The sequence below is a fragment of the Hyaena hyaena genome, unplaced genomic scaffold (assembly GCF_003009895.1).
Source record: "Hyaena hyaena isolate Hyena2069 unplaced genomic scaffold, ASM300989v1 scaffold_243, whole genome shotgun sequence".
In the NCBI taxonomy this organism is placed as follows: domain Eukaryota; kingdom Metazoa; phylum Chordata; class Mammalia; order Carnivora; family Hyaenidae; genus Hyaena; species Hyaena hyaena.
The window spans coordinates 1,578,600-1,601,690 of NW_024080872.1; the positions used below are offsets into that span (position 1 = coordinate 1,578,600).

General features: G+C 40.7%; 1 protein-coding gene across 5 annotated transcripts in view; it reads right to left on the bottom strand.

Annotated features, from left to right (window-relative positions):
* Nucleotides 1-23,091, bottom strand: part of KLHL13 (kelch like family member 13) — a 197,229-nt gene that overhangs the window by 17,036 nt on the left and 157,102 nt on the right. For all 5 annotated transcript variants that reach the window (XM_039244404.1, XM_039244405.1, XM_039244402.1 and 2 more), the window contains 2 exons: nucleotides 7,534-7,666; nucleotides 6,545-6,741 (listed from right to left, as the gene is read on the bottom strand). In XM_039244404.1, coding sequence (XP_039100335.1) covers nucleotides 6,545-6,741; nucleotides 7,534-7,666 — 330 coding nt within the window. The remainder of the gene's footprint in view (nucleotides 1-6,544; nucleotides 6,742-7,533; nucleotides 7,667-23,091) is intronic.

Sequence of the window (23,091 nt, forward strand, 5' to 3'; positions counted from 1 at the left end):
CAACTAAAAATAGAATCTATTTTGAATTAATATGGAAAATTACTAGACCCTTATTAATTTTAAAATGCAACTCAGATAAAAAAGTACGTAATAGAAAATTAGTTACTAGACCCTTATTAATTTTAAAATGCAACTCAGATAAAAAAGTACGTAATAGAAAATTAGTTGTTATGAAGTGCATGTAATCAAAGCTCAAACAATTAATCGTAAACTATAGGGATTATAGAAGCAAAGTCTAGAATAACAGTTAACAGTATAAGCAGAGAAAAGTGATGGAATAATGGCAAATGATTTTTCGAAAAATACACGATTATTCAATTATGGTTCATTTTCATCCACCTCTTAGTCATGATTCTTAAAAGTGCTTCAGTTAGCATATACCCAAACATTTAGCCTAGATAGTATTAAATAATGGATGTGTGCAGTAATGTAACATTTAATGAAATTCATGTATATATTAGAATACATTACATCTTGAAACATAAAATATGAAGTTTAAAGCTTATTTAAAAAAAAAACAACTCATAAGTAGAAAGGACTATAATTTCATCTGAATATATAACTTGGCCGAAATTCCAAAGAAGAGTTATTACAGACATTAATTCAAATATATATTAGTGTTTTAAAGGACAGGGAAGCAAAAAAAAAAAAAAAAGATAAAATTTCTCAACCACTTATGAGAACCAGTAAAATTGCTTTTAAAATAATCAAGTGCGCATTTCAGTTTCCTTGATATAAAATATTATAAATTCTTCTATTGTAATCAAACAACTTTTATAGGTCACCCTAAAGGCAGTTCAAGGCATCAGAATTTTCAAAGTGGTATTCTCATTAACATACTGTCCCTCACTGCTGCTGTATTCAATTGTTCAAATCACACTCGATGCACCCAAACATTTCACTGCCGTAATAGGATATTTTAATGACAGGTTTCATGAGAAATCTGTGATGTTATTCTGTTGAAGATCAGTGTGCTCTGCACATCAACTTCCATTTCGGGGAAAAAGCACAAACAAAAACAAGTATCTGCTTTTGTAACTCTCAAGGAAAGTGCAAAGACCAGGAAACTAGCCAGCAAATTTGGGGAGGGGAGAACTCCTCAGATAGTCAATGCACCAAAGTGTCCTTGGTGCTGTAGAGTTTATTAAAATGGCAGCCTGGCATCAAGTATGACCACTGCAGAGAGAGAATGCATGTCCACACACTGGGAAGAGATCAAATGAGCTACGGAGGGGACAGAGGATGTTAAGTAAGAGGCATCTTCTCCAGGGCCTCTTTCTCACATCACAGGACACAGGGAAGGGACCTTTTGGCAAGAACAAAAAGATGATTAAAAACCCAAAACTTTCTGTCTCAGTCTCTGGCTCTCTTTGGATGCTAACTGCCATCTGAGGGGAATACTGTTGGGTCCAATTCTATCGGTTTGCATTTTTTTAAAAAATTTTTTAATGTTTTACTTATTTCTGAGAGAGAGAGAGACAGCATGAGCAGGGGAGGGTCAGAGAGAGAGGGAGACACACAGAATCCGAAACAGGTTCCAGGCTCTGAGCTGGCTGCCAGCACAGAGCCTGACATGGGGCTCGAACCCACAAACTGTGAGATCATGACCTGAGCCGAAGCTGGACGCTTAACTGACTGAGCCACCCAGGCGCCCCTATCAGTCTGCATTTTGAATGCGCTTCCCTTCTTGGATATAATATTGGGTATTATAAAGGTTACCGCAGGCTGTTTTGGTGTGAGCCCAGGCTGGCCTTCTTCCCCTACAGAGTCCCACATGACAGATGGGCAAGAACAGGGTGGCTCAAGTTGCAGGAAGGCCTAGTATTTGGATATTTAACACCCAGCCCAGTCTGGGTATCCATGAATGCGAACAGAGGCTCAAACATAAACGACCCAAATGTGGGAGTTACTCGTTGAGGACCAGCCTTGACAATAAGGAAGTCAAGATTGGTTTGGCCGGGAGATGGGCAGAAGAGTTTTGATTCACTGTAAAATTACCTATATATAAATTTTCCTCTAATTTGCATTAAAGCTCTCCAAAGACAAACAAATTACCTGAAAAGACACGTTAATTTTTACGGGCAAATCCAATTTAGATCAAATAAGGAATGTGAAATACAAGTACTGTATGGGAAATTCTTACATCAAGAAGGACATTCATTCCCAAAGCTTGCTGCAGATATCATCACCTAATAGTAAAAGAAACGGTCTTTTCCAATAACTTCTGATTTCCTTCATTTTTCCCTTGAGAAAACTCCTCTACTCTGCCTTTTGCCTCTCCCACATGTGTCGCTCCTTCGTTTTCCACGGTCACAAACTCTCTATTACCCCCAGTCGCCTCCAGGAAAAAAATCTCTCTACATTTCATTGTGAGCTCCCCACCTGGGATCAGTGACAATAAATGTATAAGTAGAACCAATGCTATACATGGATCAAAAAAAAAAGCAACCCAACTCCGAAAAAATGAGTTTAAAGAAAGAGTATCACCAAGTCGAAAGCGCAATGGTATCTTCCTTCTCTGACTTAATATGCTTTTACATAAAAAGAAAATGGTTTCTTGCTCACCTTCATTCAGGTTTGTATATTCCGTATAATTGTATATTGACATTGTAATACTGCTAGTTCAATGACAAACGTCCTGTGTCAGCAACCTAATGTTAAAAACTGGGTGTAGTGGGCTGGCCTGTAATCCTCCGTAACAGGGATTCCATGGGGAAAATGCTAGATGTTACAAATTCCAAACAGCAGACAGGGGCGCCTGGGTAGCTCAGCTGGTTAAGTGCCAACTTTGGCTCAGATCATGATCTCACGGTTCGAGAGTTTGAGCCCTGCGTCCGGCTCTGTGCTGACAGCTTGGAGCCTGGAGCCTGTTTCGGATTCTGTCTCCCTCTCTCTCTCTCTCTGCCCCTCCCCCGCTCACACTCTGTCTCTCTCTCTCTCAAAAATAAATAAACATAAAAAAACAAAACAAAACAAATTCCAAACAGCAAATGATGAACAAAAAAATCGACAGCCTGTGTGTAAATCAGGGAATGGCTACGCAGCATTTAGCATGCTGTAGTTATACAATGTCGTAAAGACAAAAATGAATGTCATTTTTAGGCCCATAACTAAACAGGTAATTTTCCATCATCTCCATGATATAGGAAATCAAATTTGTTTAAGTTTATTTATTTATTGTGAAAGAGAGAGGAAAGCAAATATTTTTAAGTTTATTTATTTATTGTGTGTGAGAGAGAGACAGAGAGAGAGAGAGAGACAGCACAAGTGGAGGAAGAACAGAGAGAGAAAGAGAGAATCCCAAGCAGGCTCTGCACTGTCAGCACAGAGCCTGACGCAGGGCTCGAATTCACAAACTGTGAGATGATGACTTGAGCCGAAATTGAAGAGATGGATGCTTAACTGACTGAGCCAGCCAGGCGCCCCCAGAAAGCTAATGTTTTTAGATAATTTTACCTACTCGCTTTACATCCTTCACTGTTATCCCTTGGTATCCATCTCACAGTTCTCTTTTCTACAACTACCAGGAAACTAACATGGCAAGGACAAAGCACCAGACCCTACAAACTACAATAGTAATTAACACCCTAAGACAAAAGCATTACTGCAAAGGGTGGCGAAGCGGGGAGGGGTTCTTATTCTTCTAGAATGCTGGTGTTTGTATCTCACCGAAGGAAAGGGTGGTTTGATTATTGTATTTAAAGTTATCATGAGAAACTAACATGAAAAGGCTTTGTGAGTTATCTGCTAAGTCACATTTTATGTACCACTGCTCCTTCTCACCCGCACAAATGATTAAGAATGGGATAGACCAGGGGCGCCTGGGTGGCTTAGTCGGTTGAGCGTCCGACTTTCGCTTGGGTCATGATCTCGCGGTTCGTGGGTTCGAGCCCCGCGTCGGGCTCTGTGCTGGCTGCCAGCTCAGAGCCTGGAGCCTATTTCGGAGTCTATCCCCCTCTCTCTCTGACCCTCCCCTGCTCACACTGTCTCTCTCCTAGAAATAAATAAAAATATTTAAAAAAAAAGAAAAAAAGAATGGGATAGACCAGAGTTGTAGCGGAAGCTGATTTTTCTTTCTAAAAGCTCAAACCCAAGTAGAGTTTTGGTTACATGAAGTATAATCACATCACATCATTAAAAGCATACACCTATTTGCTCAAAACCTTTGGTTTAAGCACGCAATCCTTAAAACACGACAGCGTTCTATTTAAAAATGATCCATAAAACTTAGCTCGTGGGAGAACTCAAAACAAATCTACCTTTGAAAAACACATTATCTGGAAACCTCCAGTGCTTATAAGCAGAAAAGACAGCCAAGGGCTACTCTTTTGCCTGATCCACTTCTTTGCCGAGAAGGAAAGAGGAATATAAATAGAGTAAGGCTGAACGTCTAAGAAACGGAATGCATGAAAGAGGGGATAAAGGAAAAGTTGGATTTTTGATAATCCTTACGCCAATAATCTAGCAACTTCTCAAAAATTATCATGGATTCTGAGAGGGAATATTTTCACAGTAAAATCACACAGACATCTCTTCAGCAAACAGGATGAAAGGTCAGTAAACAGAATGGTGCTAAGAAAAGAGGTGTTTTTCCCCAGAGTTCTTAGAAAGTTCGAAAACCAAGAGGAAGAAGTAAACTAAACCGCAGGTAAGCTCTGTCAGAGACAAGCCACTTCTCCACTAGAAATGGGTTTTAGGAGGTCTGCAGAGGACACGTGGAATGAAAAACACAATCTTTAAGGCAATAGTAAGTCGTCATAAAAATGAAATTTCCAAACAGGTAAAGCGCACAGTTATGATAAATGTTTCAAATAGGTCAAAGAACCACCATCCTAATTACACAAAATGTGTCAATATGGCAAAATTACTGTGATGTCCTCTTTAAATAAACTTGTTTTAGAGTTTTCAGAACACAATTGTTCTCTCATGCTGTTATTGTGACAACTGTATACTTTTATAACTTTTCATAAACTGTGCTTTATTCCCTTTGGTCCTTTTCTTTCAGGTAAAGGAATAGATCACCACCATTATCTAAAGGTCTAAGTACTACAATTTGGTATCAGAGAAGAGGTTGACCATAAGTGTCTATTATTAATGACTAGTTCCAAAGAAATCACAACACTGTATGTAGTTTGGCTCGGGATGACCATGTGTTGCTGAGATCAGTGTAAAGCAAATGTTAAGAGCATATAAATGTAAACATTAAGTGCTATTACTAATTAATTACTGGACTTGATACATTTAAAAAATGCATTCAATTCATTTTTCCTTGGGATGAAGTTGTTATATGTCAGCGGTATAAACCTAGAAGAAAGGTGCCTACAGGTCCTAAGGGGGAAGGTCTTGTGTGATTAAATTAAAATCAAATTCAGTGCTCGAGTCACTACTGACAGGCAGTATCTTGAGAAATACACTTCAAGTGGGGTCCTTATGCAACAGAGAATAAACAACGCTGGAACACCACACTGTCTGAAAACCCTGAAAACTAGCTGTTAGTTTAAAGGTTTATAAATAATGAGCCAGTAGTCTGAATGCTTTAAAATGGAAACACACAAACAAAACAGTTTCAACAGTGCTGTTAAATTAGCTGTGGGCTGACTTCATAAGATAAGGAGTAGCTTATTAATAAAAGCACGAGGGACACGTTCTCTTAAAACATAGAGTTTGAAAAATAGGGCTCTGAGTTTAGTAAATGCAACTTTTAGAAAGCCTAACAGCAATACTTTACCAATATTAAAATTGGTATGACTTTAAATCAAGGATAGAAAAATGTATTATCTACTGATACAATAAATTAGAAAAAATACCAAAATTTGCCACTGCCATAATTCTCCAATCACAAAAGCAAGTTCTATAAGCTCCAGAAATCTTGTTGGTAATATCTCCTTGCAACCAAAGCACTTTACTTCCTAGAAGTCGAATTTAAGAGTCTCAAACAGGGCTGTGCCTTCAGGAGGCACGTGACCGCTAAGCAGTTCGTTGACTAGTAGCTGCGGCCTCTCCTATCTATTAATAAAGGCTAACAGCGATTTAGTGGGCGATGTGTTTCCATGGAATTAAGACTTATTTCCTTATGTGTTGTCACATAGGTGTTACTTCTTCTCAAGACCTACCTCCCATATTTAAGGAAGAAAAAAAAATTATGGAGCCTAGTTTAAAAGACTTCTAGAAGCTTCAGATTATATTTCCACGGAATTCCATTTAAGAAGCCTCCCTGTATAAAAACAGATGAACATCAGGGAAGGGAAGGAAAAATAATATAAAAGCAGGGAGGGGGCAAAACATAAGAGGCTCTTAAATATAAAGGACAAACTGAGGGTTGCTGGGAAGGGTTGTGGGTAGAGGGATGGCTAAGTGGGCAAGGGGCAGTGATTAAGGGATTCTGTTTGTAAAAATTCAGCTTGCTTCCAGAACACACACTACCTGACACCTGTCTGGAATGGCCAAAGTTTCATATGCCTACATGACGAATTTCATCAATCTTTACACAGGCGACATCACAGTGGACTGCAGGAAACAACTCGGAGATGTGAAAATGGCTTACCCCAGATATGAGAAACACTTTGCAGAAGTCCAAAACCGGCAGAATTTGTAGGAAACTGGCAGCTTCCAGCGTGTCTTGAAGATTGTCCATGTTCAGAGAAAGCTTTGCAGTATAAATGAAATCAATAATTTTCCGTAAACCGACTTTGCTCACACCATGAAGCTTAATGCACATTAAATCTTGTTCTTTCATTCCACCTTAAATAAAAAGACATTCAATTATATGAGGGTGGATAATTTAATTAAGGTCAAACTCACTTCTGCCGCTAATTAGATGCAGTAAAATCAAGGAAAAGTTTTGTTCTATGTAAGCATTCATGTCAGAGTCAGACTTCTGCATATTTTACAGTTAAAAGGGAGTACTTAAAAAGGACTATCTCTATACTAATGGAAGTTGTATATAATGCAAGTGCTTCCAGAACGTTCTCCTGTCACTTAGTATCTTTTGATAGATTAAAGATTGTATGAGTGGGACCCAGAGTCTCTGGTAGAGCATTCAGATAGGCACGTGGAAAAGAAAAGCTGTGAAATAAAGTGGACAGAGGCATGAAAAAGTGACACCCATTTCCCAAGTCTTAAAAAAGCACCATTTCCAACCACACCTACTGGGTATATATTCCTTTTCTTTTTTTAAAGTTTATTTATTTATTTATTTATTTATTTATTTATTTAGAGAGAAAGAGACAGAATGAGCAGGAGAGGGACAGAGACCGAGGGGGGCGGAGGATCCAAAGCAGGCTCCAGGCTGACAGCAGAGAGCCCAATGCAGGGCTTGAACTCATGAACCCTGAGATCATGACGTGGGCGGCCACAGTCAGACGCTCAACTGACTGGGCCACCCCGGCACCCCTGGATATTGCTTTTGAAACAATTTTTTCTGGTAAAGATACAGATCAAAAGAACTGAATTCCACTTTAGAAATAAAACTACTTAAACACACATTTTTCATACTGTTTTAATGTGGGTGCAGAATTTAACAAGCCATCTTACCTGTGAACATGGCCTTGAAGTAATCACTAGCAGAGGCCATCATGACTCGATGCACAGGGAAGGCGTCATCAGTGTCACCTGGCATCAGGGTCACATCACAAAGCAATCCTTCAAGTCGAAGCTGGTCAAAGCCCTACAAGAGAACATGAGCTGAGCCACTAATCAAGGTTAAATGGGTGGACACATCTTTGCACACTAAAAATCTGTTTATATATTAACGTGCGTGTGACATATTTAGAACACAAAGCCAATAGAATAAGTCCGTGCAACATAGTTAGACCATAAAGCCAACAGAATAATTCCTCAGAAGACAACAACTTACTTGATATATGACAATGTATGTTTAATGCACAGTAGGAAAAAGGTAAAATTATGACTGATGTAGATTAAGAACAAATACGGAAAGAGTATAGAGTATATACATTCACTTATCGACACAACCGCTGGTTTTACTTTATTTTGAAAAGAAATTGCCATGTACAGTTTCATTTTCCCATGGGCAGAGTTAGGGCAGTCGATAGCACCACTCTCCGTGATAACAGATTAATAGTTCTTTTCTAGTGCGTTACCGAGACACCCTGTTTTTGTTGTAGTTTTGGTTTCTTGAGAAAGAAAGGTATAGATAATCTGTGCTAATTGCAAGACAGGAGTTCCTTTCTAGTAACTAGATTGTTTCGTGTCTTTGAGAATTAGGGATTATCTTAGATAGCCTTATACATTGTACATTGCTGCTGCCTGGCCAATTATCTTTCAAGTTTCAGGTTTGGAATTTAATTATCTCTAGAAAAAAGGGCCCAGGTAGCTCCAACGTGACACATAACTGTCCCCAAATGCCTAAAGTTTAGTGAAGAATTATCCCACCCACCATTCAGAGGATGGAGATGGCTCTGGAGAGAAGAGGGCTGTCACTTAGCCCTTCCGTCCACTCCCATGATGGTCCCAACTAGTGACAAATAGGCAGCTGTTCCTTTGATCTATTCTTTTTTTTTTTTTAATGTTTATTTCATTTTTGAGAGAGAGAGAGAGTGTGAGCGGGGGAAGGGGAAGAGAGAGAGGGAGCACAGAATCCGAAGCAGGCTCCAGGTCTGAGCTGTCAGCACAGAGCCCGATGCGGGGTTTGAATCCGTGAACCGTGAGATCATGACCTGAGCAGAAGTGGGACGCTCAACCGACTGAGCCCCAAGGCACCCCTCTTTTTTTTTTTTAATGTTTGTTTATTTATTTATTTTGAGAGAGAGAGAGATGCCATGAACGGGGGAGGAGCAGAGAGAGAGGGAGAGAGGGAGAATCTCAAGCAGGCTCCACTCTCAGCACGGAGCCTGATGTGGGGCTTGATCTCACAACTATGAGATTAGACCTGAGTCAAAATCAAGAGACGGATGTTCAACCAACTGAGCCACCCAGGAGCCCCTCCTCCTTTGATCTGCCCTTGGGAGAATAAAACATTTTGTGATCATACTAGGCTGATCAAGTACACCAAAAGGAGAGAACATACAATTAATAATAAGGCTCAAAAATGGAGATGTTTGAAAGATTTACTCTGTAGTTTCAAAATGGTAATGTGTTATTATAAAACATCACCAAGAAACTCATAGAAATTACCTTCTAATATATAACATAATGTAGTAATGTGACAGAGCAAGAACCAATAGCAAGGAGTATTCCAGCCCCTTCATATTTTAATGACTCCAAATAAAACTCTTCTTTAAAGTGGTGCTTCACGAATTTAAGAAGCAAAAGCATGCCATACTGATGAATGCAGTTTTAGAAATATTGATGCTTCACATATGTATAATATAAATCTCAGCCTAAACATCTCATCATAATCTTTAAATTGCTTTTTAAAGAAAATGCTCGCATCTACAAAACCAGGACTTCAAAGAGATAATGTGATCCAGCCACTTTTTCTCTGGAGAGAGAGGGAAATATTTCTATTCCAAAAATACTTATACATTATACATATACTTTAGAACAGGATTATATATCATATTTTTCTTTCTCCAACAGTGACTGACATGTGTTTTTGTTCACAAATATCAAATCTTTCACAAATGCCTTTCTTCTATAAACACAAACATTATAGCCCTTACCCTCGATATTTTCCATTTTCCATTCCTAAATGATCTCCAGCCTCTGTTATTTGCAAAAATAAAGGTAAAAAGAGATGTCCATTTTAGGGGAATACTCTCACAGAGAAGGCCAAAAGTGGCTTTTGGAAAATTCACATATGGTGTCTTGGGGCACCTGGGTGGCTCATTCGGTTGAGGATCCGACTCTTGATTTTGGTTCAGGTGGTGCATGATCCCAGGGTCCTGGGATCGAGCCGTGCATCAGGCTCTGTGTGAAGCATGAAGCCTACTTAAGATTTTCTCTCTCTCTTTCTCTCTCTCTCCCTTTCAACCCCCTTTCCCTGCTCACCCTCTCTCCTTCAGTCTCTAAAAAAAAAAAAAAAAAGGAAAACAAGAGAAAACTCATAGACACAGTCTAAATTGCAGTAAGTTTAAGGGGATTGTCTTTCAAAGGCAGACGAGCATTGGGAAGTACTGGGGTGGGGACGGGATGGTCAAGAAATCGACTGAGATGGAGGAAAGCAGCCGAAAGAACAGCTGAAGGACCAGCAGGTTTGCATTCTCCGGTGCCTGGTATACAGTTGGCGCTCCAAACAGGTTTCATTTAGGTTCAATTAATGCATGAACTGACAACTCTGAATGCGACCAGAAGCCACCGGTTGATATTTTAAAACCATGTAGACATGTTGTGTAGATCTGTAGTTCTGGAACAAGCCAGCTAGAAACCAGGAACTTTACGTGGGGAAATTTCTCCCAATGATAAAACCAACTGTGCCTACAGCGCTTATGTGTATTAAACTGTAAAGGCGGGGATGACGGGTGCCTGGGCGGCTCAGTCGGTTAAGCATCCGATTTTGATTCAGGTCATGATCTCATGGTTTGTGAGTTCGAGCCCCATGTCGGGCTCTGTGCTGACAGCTCAGAACCTGGAGCCTGCTTTGTATTCTGTGTCGCCCTCTCTCTCTGCCCCTCCCTTGCTCGTGCTCTGTCTCTCTAAATAAATAAATAAATAAATAAATAAACAAACAAACATTAGGAAAAAAAAAAAGGCTGGGATGAGAGAAGACGAACTGAACCACGGTTTGGGCGGAAAAGGTTGACCTTTTTCTCCCTCAGATAAATTACAAGTTAAAAAAAATGAAATATCTGCTTGTTATAAAAATACAGGATATAAAAGGAAAACTAAAACTCCACCATTGCTACTTATTTACAGAAAGTAACTACTGTTAACAATTTAGTATATATACTACCAGACCTCTTTTTTTTTTTCTCTCTTTTAAAATTTTAGAGGGTGGGGAGAGGGGGCAGAGGGAGAGAGAATCTCAAGCAGGCTCCATGCTCAGCACAGAGTCTGACATGGGGATCGATTCCACAACCCTGGGATCATGACCTGAGTCGAAATCAAGAGTTGGACGCTTGACCAACTGAGCCACCCAGTTACCCCTAGGACCTCTTTATATATATATTCATAATCTATCATTCGCTTGTGTGTGGTGGGGGGTGAGGGGTGTGTGTGTGTGTATGTGTGTAAAAGTGGAATTGTTGGTTTGGAGAAGATGTACTTTTAAAGTTTCAGAAGCCTCAGGGTGCCTGGGTGGCTCAGTCGGTTAAACATCCAACTTTGGCTCAGGTCATGATCTCACGGTTTGTGGGTTCAAGCCCCGCCTTGGGCTCTGTGCTGACAGCTCGGAGCCTGGAGCCTGCTTCGGATTCTGTCTCCCTCCCTCTGCCCCTCCCCCCGCTTGTGCATGCGTACACGGGCTCTCTCTCTCTCTCTCAAATATAAACAAAAAAATTAAAAAAAAAAGTTTTAGAAGCTTCTGGCAAGTTGAAGCATATGGTTTATCTTGGGAAACTGATTATACCCTGGGCACTGGCAAAAAAGATGTCAAAATACCAATGAAATGTGAGACTAGCTACTGTATGCCACCTTGCTTTATTTTTATTCATGACAAAATTTGAGTCTCCTCTAAGGTGCACACATGTACATAATATCTGTGAAAGGCAATCATGGCCTATTCTGTCAAAAGCATGGATTGCATCCAGTCCGTTATTTTCTTCCACTAAAACAACAGTTTAAAAAAAAGCCAAAGAAAAACCAACCAAACAGAAGCCTCGGTTCATTTGCTAGCCCTGATGTCTTGAAAATATTCCTACGGGGCGCCTGGGTGGCTCAGCTGGTTGCGTGTCTGACTTTGGCTCAGGTCATGGTCTCACGGTTCGTGGGTTTGAGCCCTGCGTCAGGCTCTGTGCTGACAGCTCAGAGCCTGGAGCCTGCTTTGGATTCTGTGTCTCTCTCTCTCTCTCTCTCTGCTCCTCCCCACTGCTCACATTCTGTCTCTCTTTCAAAAATAAATAATAAAAACATTTAAAAAACAAAATAAAATATTCCTACAAATATTTCATACTGGGAATTGAGTAATATCAGTAGGCTCCATTCCTACTATTTATTATTCCTTCTTTTTCCTTTTGAAAAAGCTAATGCTTCCTGTGTCATTATCTGTGTCATTTCTCATTTTGTCCATATCCTATTAAAACTGCCTGTTGAGGTACAGACTCAATCCTCACAATGTGGACAGCTCAGCAAGGCACCAGGAGCTCTTACCGTCTTCACAGATCTGATCATTTTGTTTCAATTTGCACTAAAAAAAACCAAAACCCTCAACCCTTCCTCAGTATAATCTGGCGTCCCCAAAGAAAGGAAGCTGAAGCTCGTAGGCCACTTTTATCACACTCTGAGTATCTTCCATTCTCAGCTTACTTTATCTACCTTTGGCAAACTGCCTGTTTTTGTGAGGTTCTGCCTTTATTTTCACCGCATATAAAGTAGTTTCCCTTTTTGTATATTTCACAACCTTTACTCTCAAATGCAAAAATGAACAATCCTGCCATCCAATTCTGCATTTGCCAATTTTATTCCTGATTATTGCTGTCTGTATCCAAATAAGATCTGTCAATTCAGATTATATTCATACAGATTTGAAGCATCTTGTTTGCATGCTGTTATCGGTATATCCCAGCTCTGTCTAAAGAGGGAAAGACTAAAGTTCCTTCGACAACATATTCTGTTGTATAGAAGACAGCCATTTCTCCCAACAACTTCTATACTCTAATCTTGTGAAAGGTACACACATTCAAACTAAGGGGGAGGTCATTTTCTTCCCCAATCCTTACCTGCCTTCTACAGATCTTTCCCTTTCACGCTTATAAATTTCTTCCCCCATTTAACGCAAGGAAGACTTTCCCATCCAAGTACTAACCAGGCCCAACCCTGCTTAGCTTCCAAGATTAGACGAGATCGGGCACGTTCAGGGTGGTATGGCCATAGACGCGAAGAAGACTCCCCAAGACATGCTGTTGGGGCGCCCGGCTGGCTCAGTCGGAAGAGCATGCAACTCTCGATCTCAGGGAGGTGAGTGTGAGCCCCATGTGGGATGTACAGATTAAACAAATAAAACAAAGCTTTAAAAAAAAAAAAAAGGATACCCAGCACACTTAAAATGTGTACTTTTAATATAAAATCATTTTCTTCCACCACATTTGTACTCATTCCTCTTCTCAAAATGCTATTAAAGTGTGTGGTTGTTTTCCATATGCTAGTTCACTATACACCGACACAGCTCTGGTTTACACAAAACTGCCAAAGTTTCCAGTCTTTGGGAGTATCTGTAAAATGGTTCCTATTGCTTTCAACTAAACTTCTTTCTTCTTTTTTTAATGTTTATTTATTTTTGTGAGAGAGACAGACAGAGAGAGTGCGTGTGCTCCTGAGTGCAAGTAGGGGAGGAGCAGAGAGAAAGGGAGCATTAAAAAAAAAAAAAAAAAAAAAAAAAAAAAAAAAAAAAAAAAAAAAAAAAAAAAAAGCTTTTTCTATCCCCTGTATTAAATTTACCCAATGTATTAAAACTTCAAATCCTATTAAATAGAGGTGCCTGGGAGGCTCAGTTGGTTAAGCATCTGACTCTTGACTTCGATTCAGGTCATGATCTCTGGGTTCGTAAGTTTGAGCTCTGCATCAGGCTCTGTGCAGTCTGCTTGGGATTCTCTCTCTCCCCCTCTCTCTGCCCCCGCTGTGCTCTCTCTCTCTCTCTCAATATAAATAAAATTAACTTTAAAAATTATTTTTTGTTAAAAAAATCCTTTTACATAGAGGGAGATACCTATTAATACCCTGAAGGACTGAGACATTTTTAAATGAGTTTGATAAATTTTTAAATGGTTATATTAAAATAGAAGGGGCTATCCATTGACATTACACAACTATAATACAGACACCATATGAGCTACAATTACTACCAAAAGTTGGTTGAATGTCAACAGCTTTCATTTTTTTTCTTAAAAATTTTTAATGTTTATTTATTTTTGAGAGAGAGAGATGGAGAGACAGAGCATGAGTGGGGTAGGGGCAGAGAGAGAGAGAGAGAGAAAGAGGGAGACCCAGAATCTGAAGCAGGCTCCAGCTCTGAGCTGTCAGCACAGAGCCCGACATAGGACTCAAACCGACGAGAGTTAGATCATGACCTGAGCCGGAGTCGGATGCTTAACTGACTAAGCCACCCAGGCGCTCTGAATGTCAATAGCTTTCAAATTAAATATAATGTCATTGTGAAAAAGGCGAGATGGATAATTTCGGGTACGAAAAAGCAAATGGATGAGCAAATCTTTCCATTAAATTCTGCTCTGGAAGTAACTCATGAGCATATTGTATCTAGTTTTGATAAGTATAATGTTGAAAAGGAAGTGGGAGAAGAAGGAAATGCATCTTGAGAAGACCAATAAAGATTATTAATGGAAAATATGTTTTACAAACAAAGATAAAGGAACTGAAGAAAAGAAGGTTAAGGAATGGGTTTTTTTCCAGTCTTTAAGTAAATGTAATGAATTTGATCAAAACAATACCATGCTCATGTTTTTATGATATTGCTTTCATTTAAGTCAGAGGACAGAAAAGGAACAGATGCATGTTTAAAGTAAAAGAGATCTATAGACTGGATACAAAAGTTTGTAATATTAATTAAACTCGGCTCTTATTATACAACACTGCCTAGAGCTTAAAAACATCTAAGGGCTTTCTATCAGTATCATATCACAATAGGGGAATTTGATGATTTGTTTGGTTTTGTTTCTTAAAATTTTATTTTTAAGTAATCTCTGCACCCAACATGGGGCTCGAACACACAACCCCAAGATCAAGAGTCAAGTGCTCTACTGACTGAGCCAGCCAGGTGCTCCTGGAATTTAAAGATTCTTTTTCAATGTGGCCCAGCTCAGCAGTTCAACCTTATTTTTCCATTATTTCAGGCTGTTGCCTAGACTGGCTCATTGGTAAAAACCAGGCTTGCCTTTTCTGCAGTACCTTTATTTATGTCATTATTTTTCACATAGAATATCTTCCCTCCTTCAAAGCCCAGTTCAAATTTGACCTCCTTTGTAAAGCTATCTCTAGCCAAATCTCCAAAATGACCAGGCACCTTTAGTCTGAGTCTCACAATGTGGGATTTAATGATAGCCTCTATGTATCTGTTTCCAGCAAGGATAAAATAACAGGACTGAATTTACCTTCCCTCTTGAAACAACTTAAAACCAGACAAACTACATGGAAAAACAAAAACAAAAACAGTCAAAGACTGGATAAAGGATCTATGAAAGATGAGAAGCAAGTTAAATGAGCCCCATGAATGTTCTGGACTTTCCAAGACAGAGGTACAGGGAGTAGGAACCCACGTGGAGCACAGCATTCTCACTTGCGAGTGTCGAGGGAGATGAGGCAGCTGGGTGTGTAGGGCAGAGCACAGGAGAAGCCATCTGCATAGAGAGAGGGCTATGGAGATCAAAAAAGAGTCTCCCTCAAAAATAAGCAAAATGGGGGCGTCTGGGTGGCGCCGTTGGTTAAGCGTCTGACTGTGGATTTTGGCCCGGGTCACGATCTGAGTGTTCATGAGTCCAAAGCCCAGTGTGAGGCTCTGCACTGGTGGCGCAGAGCCTGCTTGGGATTCTCTCTCCCTCCCCCTCCCCCCTTTCAAAATAAATAAATGAACTTAAGAGTAAATAAATAAAATAAAATATAACACAAAATAACAAAATAAAATAAAATAATAAAATAAAAATAGTTTCCCTCAAACATTCACGTGAGTACTGATGAGTTTCTTTGTCTGGTGAAAGAACCACCCAGAAGTAGTACAAGAAACACCAAGGCTCACCCAGGGCTGGGCATAATTCATCAAACCACCAAAATGGAAACCTTACACTTCTGGGGCCTTAGGTAGAGTACTCAAAAGTATTTGCCTCAGTCCTGGGGAAAAAAGTCTGCCCTAGAACAAACACTGTTGTATTTCTACCCCCACAAAGCTTAAAAGTTAGTGGAAAATACGTTCACAAGAGCAAGAGAATTCAGGAAGGAAATCAGAATGCAAAAGATGACCAAAGTGATGTTGAGTCTCCCACCCTCACCCCTGCCTTCTTCCCCCAGTACGTCCCCGTCTGGACTTAAAACACCATGTAACCTGGAGAGCAGATACGGAAATCTGCTTAAGCTCAGAGGAACCCGAGAAACTCCCATTTTACTGTTACTTCTCTCTGGTCATTTGAGCCCCAATCCTCAGGCGATTCCAAGGTGGTGGAGATGGGAAATGCCTCAAAGTGAGGGAGGGGTGGCTTCCTCTTTGATCAGAGGGCCTGTGATGGTTCCTCTGCAGGAAGTACATCTCTCTATCTGGACCAGGATGTAGGCTCGGTCGTGGTAAGTGTATGGCAAGGGGCAGGATGAATAAAACCCAGCTTTCAGGCCAGAGAACCAAAAAGAGAGCCCAGAGAACTGCAAAGTACAGGGAAGATGGTTAAGACGGAGGAGCACGGAAAAGACACCTTGAAAAGTTCCACACCCCGGAACACTTCTTGACAATAAAAAGAAACAAACTATTGATATACAGCAAAGTGGATGGTTCTCGAAGACATTAGATGCAGTAAAAGAAGCCAGTCCCAAAAGTTTACAGACTGTACGATGCCATTTAGGTAATACTCTCAAAAGGACAAAAATATGGTGACAGAAAATAGATCAGTAGCTTCCAGGGTTTAGAGGTAGAGGTGCGTGTGACCACCAAAGGGTGACAAAAGTTATGCTGGGGCAACGGAACAGTCCTATATCATAACTATATACAAAACACTATATTTGTTAAATGTATATAGCCCAATAAAAAAATCGATTTTACTGTATGTTAATTAAAAAATAAAAATGTAGAAAGACAGCAAAAGATATGCCAGTTTAACACTAGTTAAAAGAAAGCTGGCATGGGGCGCCTGGGTGTCTCGGTTGAGCGTCCGACTTCAGCTCAGGTCATGATCTCGTGGCTCGTGAGTTCAAGCCTCACACTGGGCTCTGTGCTGACAGCTCAGAGCCCGGAGCTCTCTTCAGATTCTGGGTCTCCCTCTCTCTTGGCCCCTCCCCTGCTAACACTCTGTCTCTCTCTCTCTCAAAAATAAACATTAAAAAAAAAATTTAATTACAAAAGAAAACAAAGTTGGCATGAGATGCCTGGCAGCTCAGTTAGCAAAGCATATGACTCTTGATCTCAGGGTCATGAGTTCAAGGCCCGTGTTGGGCATAAAGCTTACTGGAAAAAAAAAAAACAAAAACTGGCATAACTATAAAAAATAAGGCAAAATAGATTTCTGAGGAAAGAATATTTATTATTAGTCTGATGAAAGACCTCAGCTTCCTCCATAAGAAACTAGATATTGGGGCGCCTGGGTGGCTCAGTCAGTTAAGCAGCCGACTCTTGATTTTTGGCTCAGGTCATGATCTCACAGTTTGTGAGTTCAAGCCCCACCTCGGACTCTACATGGATAGTGGGAAGCCTGTTTGGAATTCTCTCTGTCTCTGTCTCTTGCTCTGCCACTCCCCCTGCTCACTTGGTCTCTCTCAAAATAAATAAATAAACATCTAAAACTGAAAGAAACTAGACACTGAAGAGCAGATTAATCCCCCAAACAGGAAAATGGAAATAATAAAGATCAGAGAGGAGACTGATGAACTGTAGCACAGAAAAGGGAAAAAAAACAATAAAACCGAAAGGTTTTTTGAAAAGATCCATAGATTTGATAAAACTCCAGCTAGACAGATTAGGAAAATAAAGAGAAAAAACACAAATTATCAATACCAGGATTGAGAGAGGTGATATTACTAGAGATGGTATAGCTTTTTTTTTTTTTTTAATTCTTTTTAATGTTTTATTTATTTCTGAGAGAGAGACAGAGACAGCGTGAGCAGGGGAGGGTCAGAGAGAGAGGGAGATACAGAATCCGAAATAGGCTCCAGGCTCTGAGCTGGCAGTCAGCACAGAGCCCGACGCGGGGCTCGAACCCACAAACCGCGAGATCATGACCTAAGCGAAAGTCGGACGCTCAACCGACTGAGCCACCCAGGCGCTCCAAGATGGTATAGCTTTTAAAAGAATACGTAAGTATGAACAACTGTGTGCCAATAAATTTGACAACTCAGTTGACATGGATGAATTCCTTGAAAGACACGAGCTGCTAAAGGTAACTCTACAGGAAATAAATAACCTGAAAAGCCATATGTCTACTATAAAACTGAATTTTCTCTGGTGAATTCTACCAAACACTTAAGGAAGAAACATGACAAATTCTACAGAAACATATCCAAAAAATTAAGAGGTGGGAACACATCTCAACTCATTTGACAAAGCCAGCATTATTCTAATATCACAACCAGACAAAGATAAGAAAACTCTTGGGATAATTCATGTCTTTAACATTGTATTATACAGATAATCATTTAAGACTACAAAATCTTTCATTGGTTTTGCAACTAAAATTGGATAGAAAAAAATCATAAATAGATGCAAATGGAGAAAAATACAGAAAGAACAATCTGGAAGGTATTAATCTTAACATGAGAAAAATGCCAATTAGGAACCTAGACACCCAGAGCAGGGAGGCATTTTGAAACTCTGTAGGTCTGAAAAAGCATGGCCAACAATCAAGAAATCATTTGTTTTGGGGTGCCTGGATGGGGCTCAGTCAGTTGAGCGTCCGACTTCGGCTCAGCTCATGATCTCCTGGTTCGTGGGATTGAGCCCCACATTGGTCTCTCTGTTGTGAGGACAGAGCCCACTTTGGATCCTCTGTCTGTCTCTCTCTCAAAAATAAATAAACAGTAAAAAAAAAAACAAAAACAAAAAACCAGAAATAATTTGTTCCTACCTAAAGCAAACATTCTACAATTAATGTGCAGTGCCACCAGCTGAAATGTGGTACTACAGTTATGAACTCCTGGTCCTAAAAGGGATGTGTCCAGCTGACAGTTAACATTTTTTCTCTCTCTTTTATTCGCTTTTTCCCCCCTAATTTTTCTAATGATGCTGGAAGACTTTCTGGATAATTTTACTCTATTAAGAATAAAATCTTTAGGGGTGCCTGGGTGGCTTAGTCGGTTGAGTGTCCGACTCTTCATTTTGGCTCAGGTCATGATCTCACGGTCCCTGAGTTCAAGCCCTGTATCAGGCTCTGGGCTGACAGCACAGATCCTGCTTGGGTTTCTCTCTTTCTCTCTCTCTCTCCCTCTTTCTCTGCCCCTTCCCTGCTCACACTCCCTTTTTCTCTCAGAATATACAAATAAACTTAAAAAAATCTTTTAAATTTTTTTTTTTTAATGTTTTATTTATTTCTAGGAGAGAGAGAGAGAGAGACAGCGTGAGCAGGGGAGGGTCAGAGAGAGAGGTCAGAGAGAGTCACAGACTGAAACAGGCTCCAGGCTCTGAGCTGGCAGTCAGCACAGAGCCCGACGCGGGGCTCGAACCCACGAACCGTGAGATCATGACCTAAGCGAAAGTCGGACGCTTAACCGACTAAGCCACCCAGGCGCCCCATAAACTTAAAAAAAATCTTAAAAAAATTTGTTTAATGTTTATTTTTGAGAGAGAGAGAGAGAGACAGAGTATGTGTTGGGGAGGGGCAGAGAGAGAGAGGGAGACAGAATCTGAAGCAGTATCCAGGCTCTGAGCTGTCACCACAGAGCCCAACACGGAGCTTGAACTCACAGACTGAGAGATCATGACCTGAGCTGAAGTTGGATGCTTAACCGACTGAGCCACCCAGGCGCCCCCCAAAAAAATCTTTACGGAGCACCTGGCTAGCTCAGTTGGAAGAGCATGGGACTTTCTTTTTTCACTTTAGTGGACTTTTTATTACAAAGCTGTTAAGCATAAAGGGATACATCTTTTCTCTTTTTTTTAATGTTTTTTTTTTTTTTATTTATTTCTAGGAGAGAGAGAGACAGCGTGAGCAGGGGAGGGTCAGAGAGAGAGAGAGTCACAGACTCTGAAACAGGCTCCAGGCTCAGAGCTGGCAGTCAGCACAGAGCCCGACGCGGGGCTCGAACCCACGAACCGCGAGATCATGACCTAAGCGAAAGTCGGACGCTTAACCGACTAAGCCACCCAGAAGCCCCTACTCTCTCTCTCTTTAGTTAACATGGGCAAATGTTCATTTAGTAATGTCACCTCAACCAGTTTATTGCTGACATTGATTAGCGAGAGTGTGATATTGCATTAATTAGTAGGTTCAAGTCATGAGCTAATACTCTGAGGATGCCTCATCTGTGTTTGAGGTTTAGATCACTATTTATCTCGGGGCTGTGAGTTCAAGCCTCATGTTGGGTGCAGAGATTATTTTAAAACTCTTAAAAAGAAAAAGAATAGAATCTTTGCTATATCATTCACAACAAGTCGTCTGTTAGCTTTGTTAATCAATGTTTTTACACTTTCCATCAATGAAAACTGAACATTTACAGACATTATATTTAAAAAGATAATAGAGTTTAGAGCAAGATTAGAAGAAACCAATTTTAAAACCAGATTATACAAACACATTTACAGTCAGAAATGCCGTGATCAAGCTCCCTGAGCTTCAGTTTCCTAATCTACAAAATGGAGACAATTCTTGCCCTTTTTTATTCCACAGTATCGTTTAAAGTATCAATGAGGCAAGTATATATGAAAGTTATCATAACTGCCACTCAAATTCATTTATTCCACAGACAGTACCAATAGTAGCAGGAGTGTATGTGTTCTCTCTTTTAATGATAATAATAATGATGATGACGACGACGGCGACGGGCTTGTTAAATGTTCACCATGTACCCCAGCGCTAGATCATAGGCACACAGGAACAACAAACTGGAACGGAGGAGTTGTGGATTGCACCGACAGGTCATATCAACAAGGGCTCAGCGGAAGGAATGGGAGCCACTAACTCTGCCTGGCCCACACAAACTCTAGCGTCAAAGTAGCTGCAGGGGAAGAGACCAATTGGGAGGGACCGTTTTAAGAAGTCGTATGCTGCAGGATTAGCCACTGCATACCTATAGCAGGAAAGACATGAGTTTGGGGCAAAACCGTAATTCCAGTTTTATCATGTACAATTTAAGATGGGAATCGTCATGCAGTGCCTGGGTGGCTCAGTCCGTTAAACGTCTGACTTCGGCTGAGGTCACTATCTCACAGTTCGTGGGCTCGAGCCCCGCATTGGGCTCTGTGCTAACAGCTCAGAGCCTGGAGCCTGCTTCAGATTTTGTGTCTCCCTCTCTCTCTGCCCCTCCCCTGCTCATGCTCTCTCTCAAAAATAATAAAGTAAGCATTAAAAAAAGATGGGGAACATTATGATAAGTAGGGGTTTACTAGAGACAAAAAAGAAAATAAAGGCATTTCAGGAAGAGGAAATGGGTGCAATGACTGAAGTGTGGAAATATATATATGCTTAGAGAGCAGAGAAAAATCCGGTCTTCCAGGCCTTTGCCTTGACGATCTGCCCTCTGAACTCTACTGAGGTAAAGCGGAAGCAAAGATCAGATGACTGAACCGATAAAGCACAGGGGATGGGCAAGGCAGCTATGACAGAACAAGGAACTACAAAACCCAAAGGTGCTGGGGGAGAGGCGCCTGAGTGACTCACTCAGCTAAGTATCTCACTCTAGATTTCAGCTCAGGTCCTAATCTCACAGTTCGCTGGTTCGAGCCCAGCATCGGGCTCTTCACTGACAGCATGGAACCTGCTTGAGATTTCTCTCTCCCTCTCCCTCTGGCCCTTCCCAGCTTGCTCTCCCCCTCTAACTCTCTCTCTCTGACACCTGTGTGTGTGTGTGTGTGTGTGTCTAAAAATAAACTTAAAAAAATAAAACCAAAGCTGCTCAGAGAAAATACTTGCAAATCATGTTCCCATCAGGGATGTGTATCTAGAATATATAAAGAACTCTCATGACTGAATAATAATAAGTTAAATAACCCAACTAAAAATCAGGGAAAGGATCTGAATAGATAGTTCTTCAAAGATGATATACAAATGGCCATGAGCACAAACGAAAAAATGCTCAATATCATTAGCAATCAGGGAAACCAAAACCTTGAGATTACCACTGCACACCCACCAGGGTGGCTATAATCAAAAAGACAGAAAGTTAGCGTTGGCAAGAATACGGAAACATTGGAGTCCTCATGCACTGTGAGTGGGAATGTAAAATGGAGTCTCCTGGGATTAGTTCAAGGTTCTAGGAACCCAAGCCCATTAGGTAGGAAAAGTCTTTAGGCACTTTCTCAGACAGCCTAGTTTGCTAAATAAAGCCCGTTGAATGAAGACAGCCAATCTGCAAGAGGTGATCGGGCCAGCCACATGGATGCCTTATTTGGCACACGCATCAGGTCAGCTACATTTCCTCTGATGCCATCCCCGTTTGGCTCAAACGAAAAGTAAAATGACATGGATGTTTATTTATTTTTTAAAAATTTTTTAATGTTTACTTTTGAGAGAGAAAGAGAGAGTGCACGCACACACAAGTGATTGGAGAGGCCGAGAGAGGGGGACAGAGGATCCCAAAGCGAGCTCTGCGCTGATAGCAGAGAGCCCAATGGGGGGCTGGGACTCAAGACCCTCAAGATCATGACCTAAGCCGAAGTCAGAAGCTTAAACAACTAAGTCACCCAGGGGACCCCAAAATGGGTATTTATTATGCATCTTACTTCTCATAAATTGTCGCATTTAATCCTCATATCCCTTACCCATATTAGAGCTAAGGAAACCAGCCCAGAGAGGAGAGAAGACTCCCAAAGTCACATAATTAGTTAGTAAGTGGTAAAATTAGGATTCCAGGTTGGGCCAAAACTCACACCCTTCCCACTCAAGTCTTGCACTGGGCAATCCTGCCCAGTGAGACTTCAGAAAACAGCTTCTCCCCATGGAGCCGTGTCCCCCCTCCCCCCACAGCTACTCTGAAGGCCTTTTGGAGCTGAAGTTTGTACGGCTGCTAATTTTAAAACAATGAAAACATTTACACATGAAACACTTCTCTAACTTGTTCCCTTGACAACCACACACCTAAGATTAGATACGGAAGAAAGTTGTCCCTTGGTGCTGGTACGGAAAAGTCTCAGTTGGTGAGAACATCATTTTTAACTGACTTTGAAAGACAGCAAAGGTT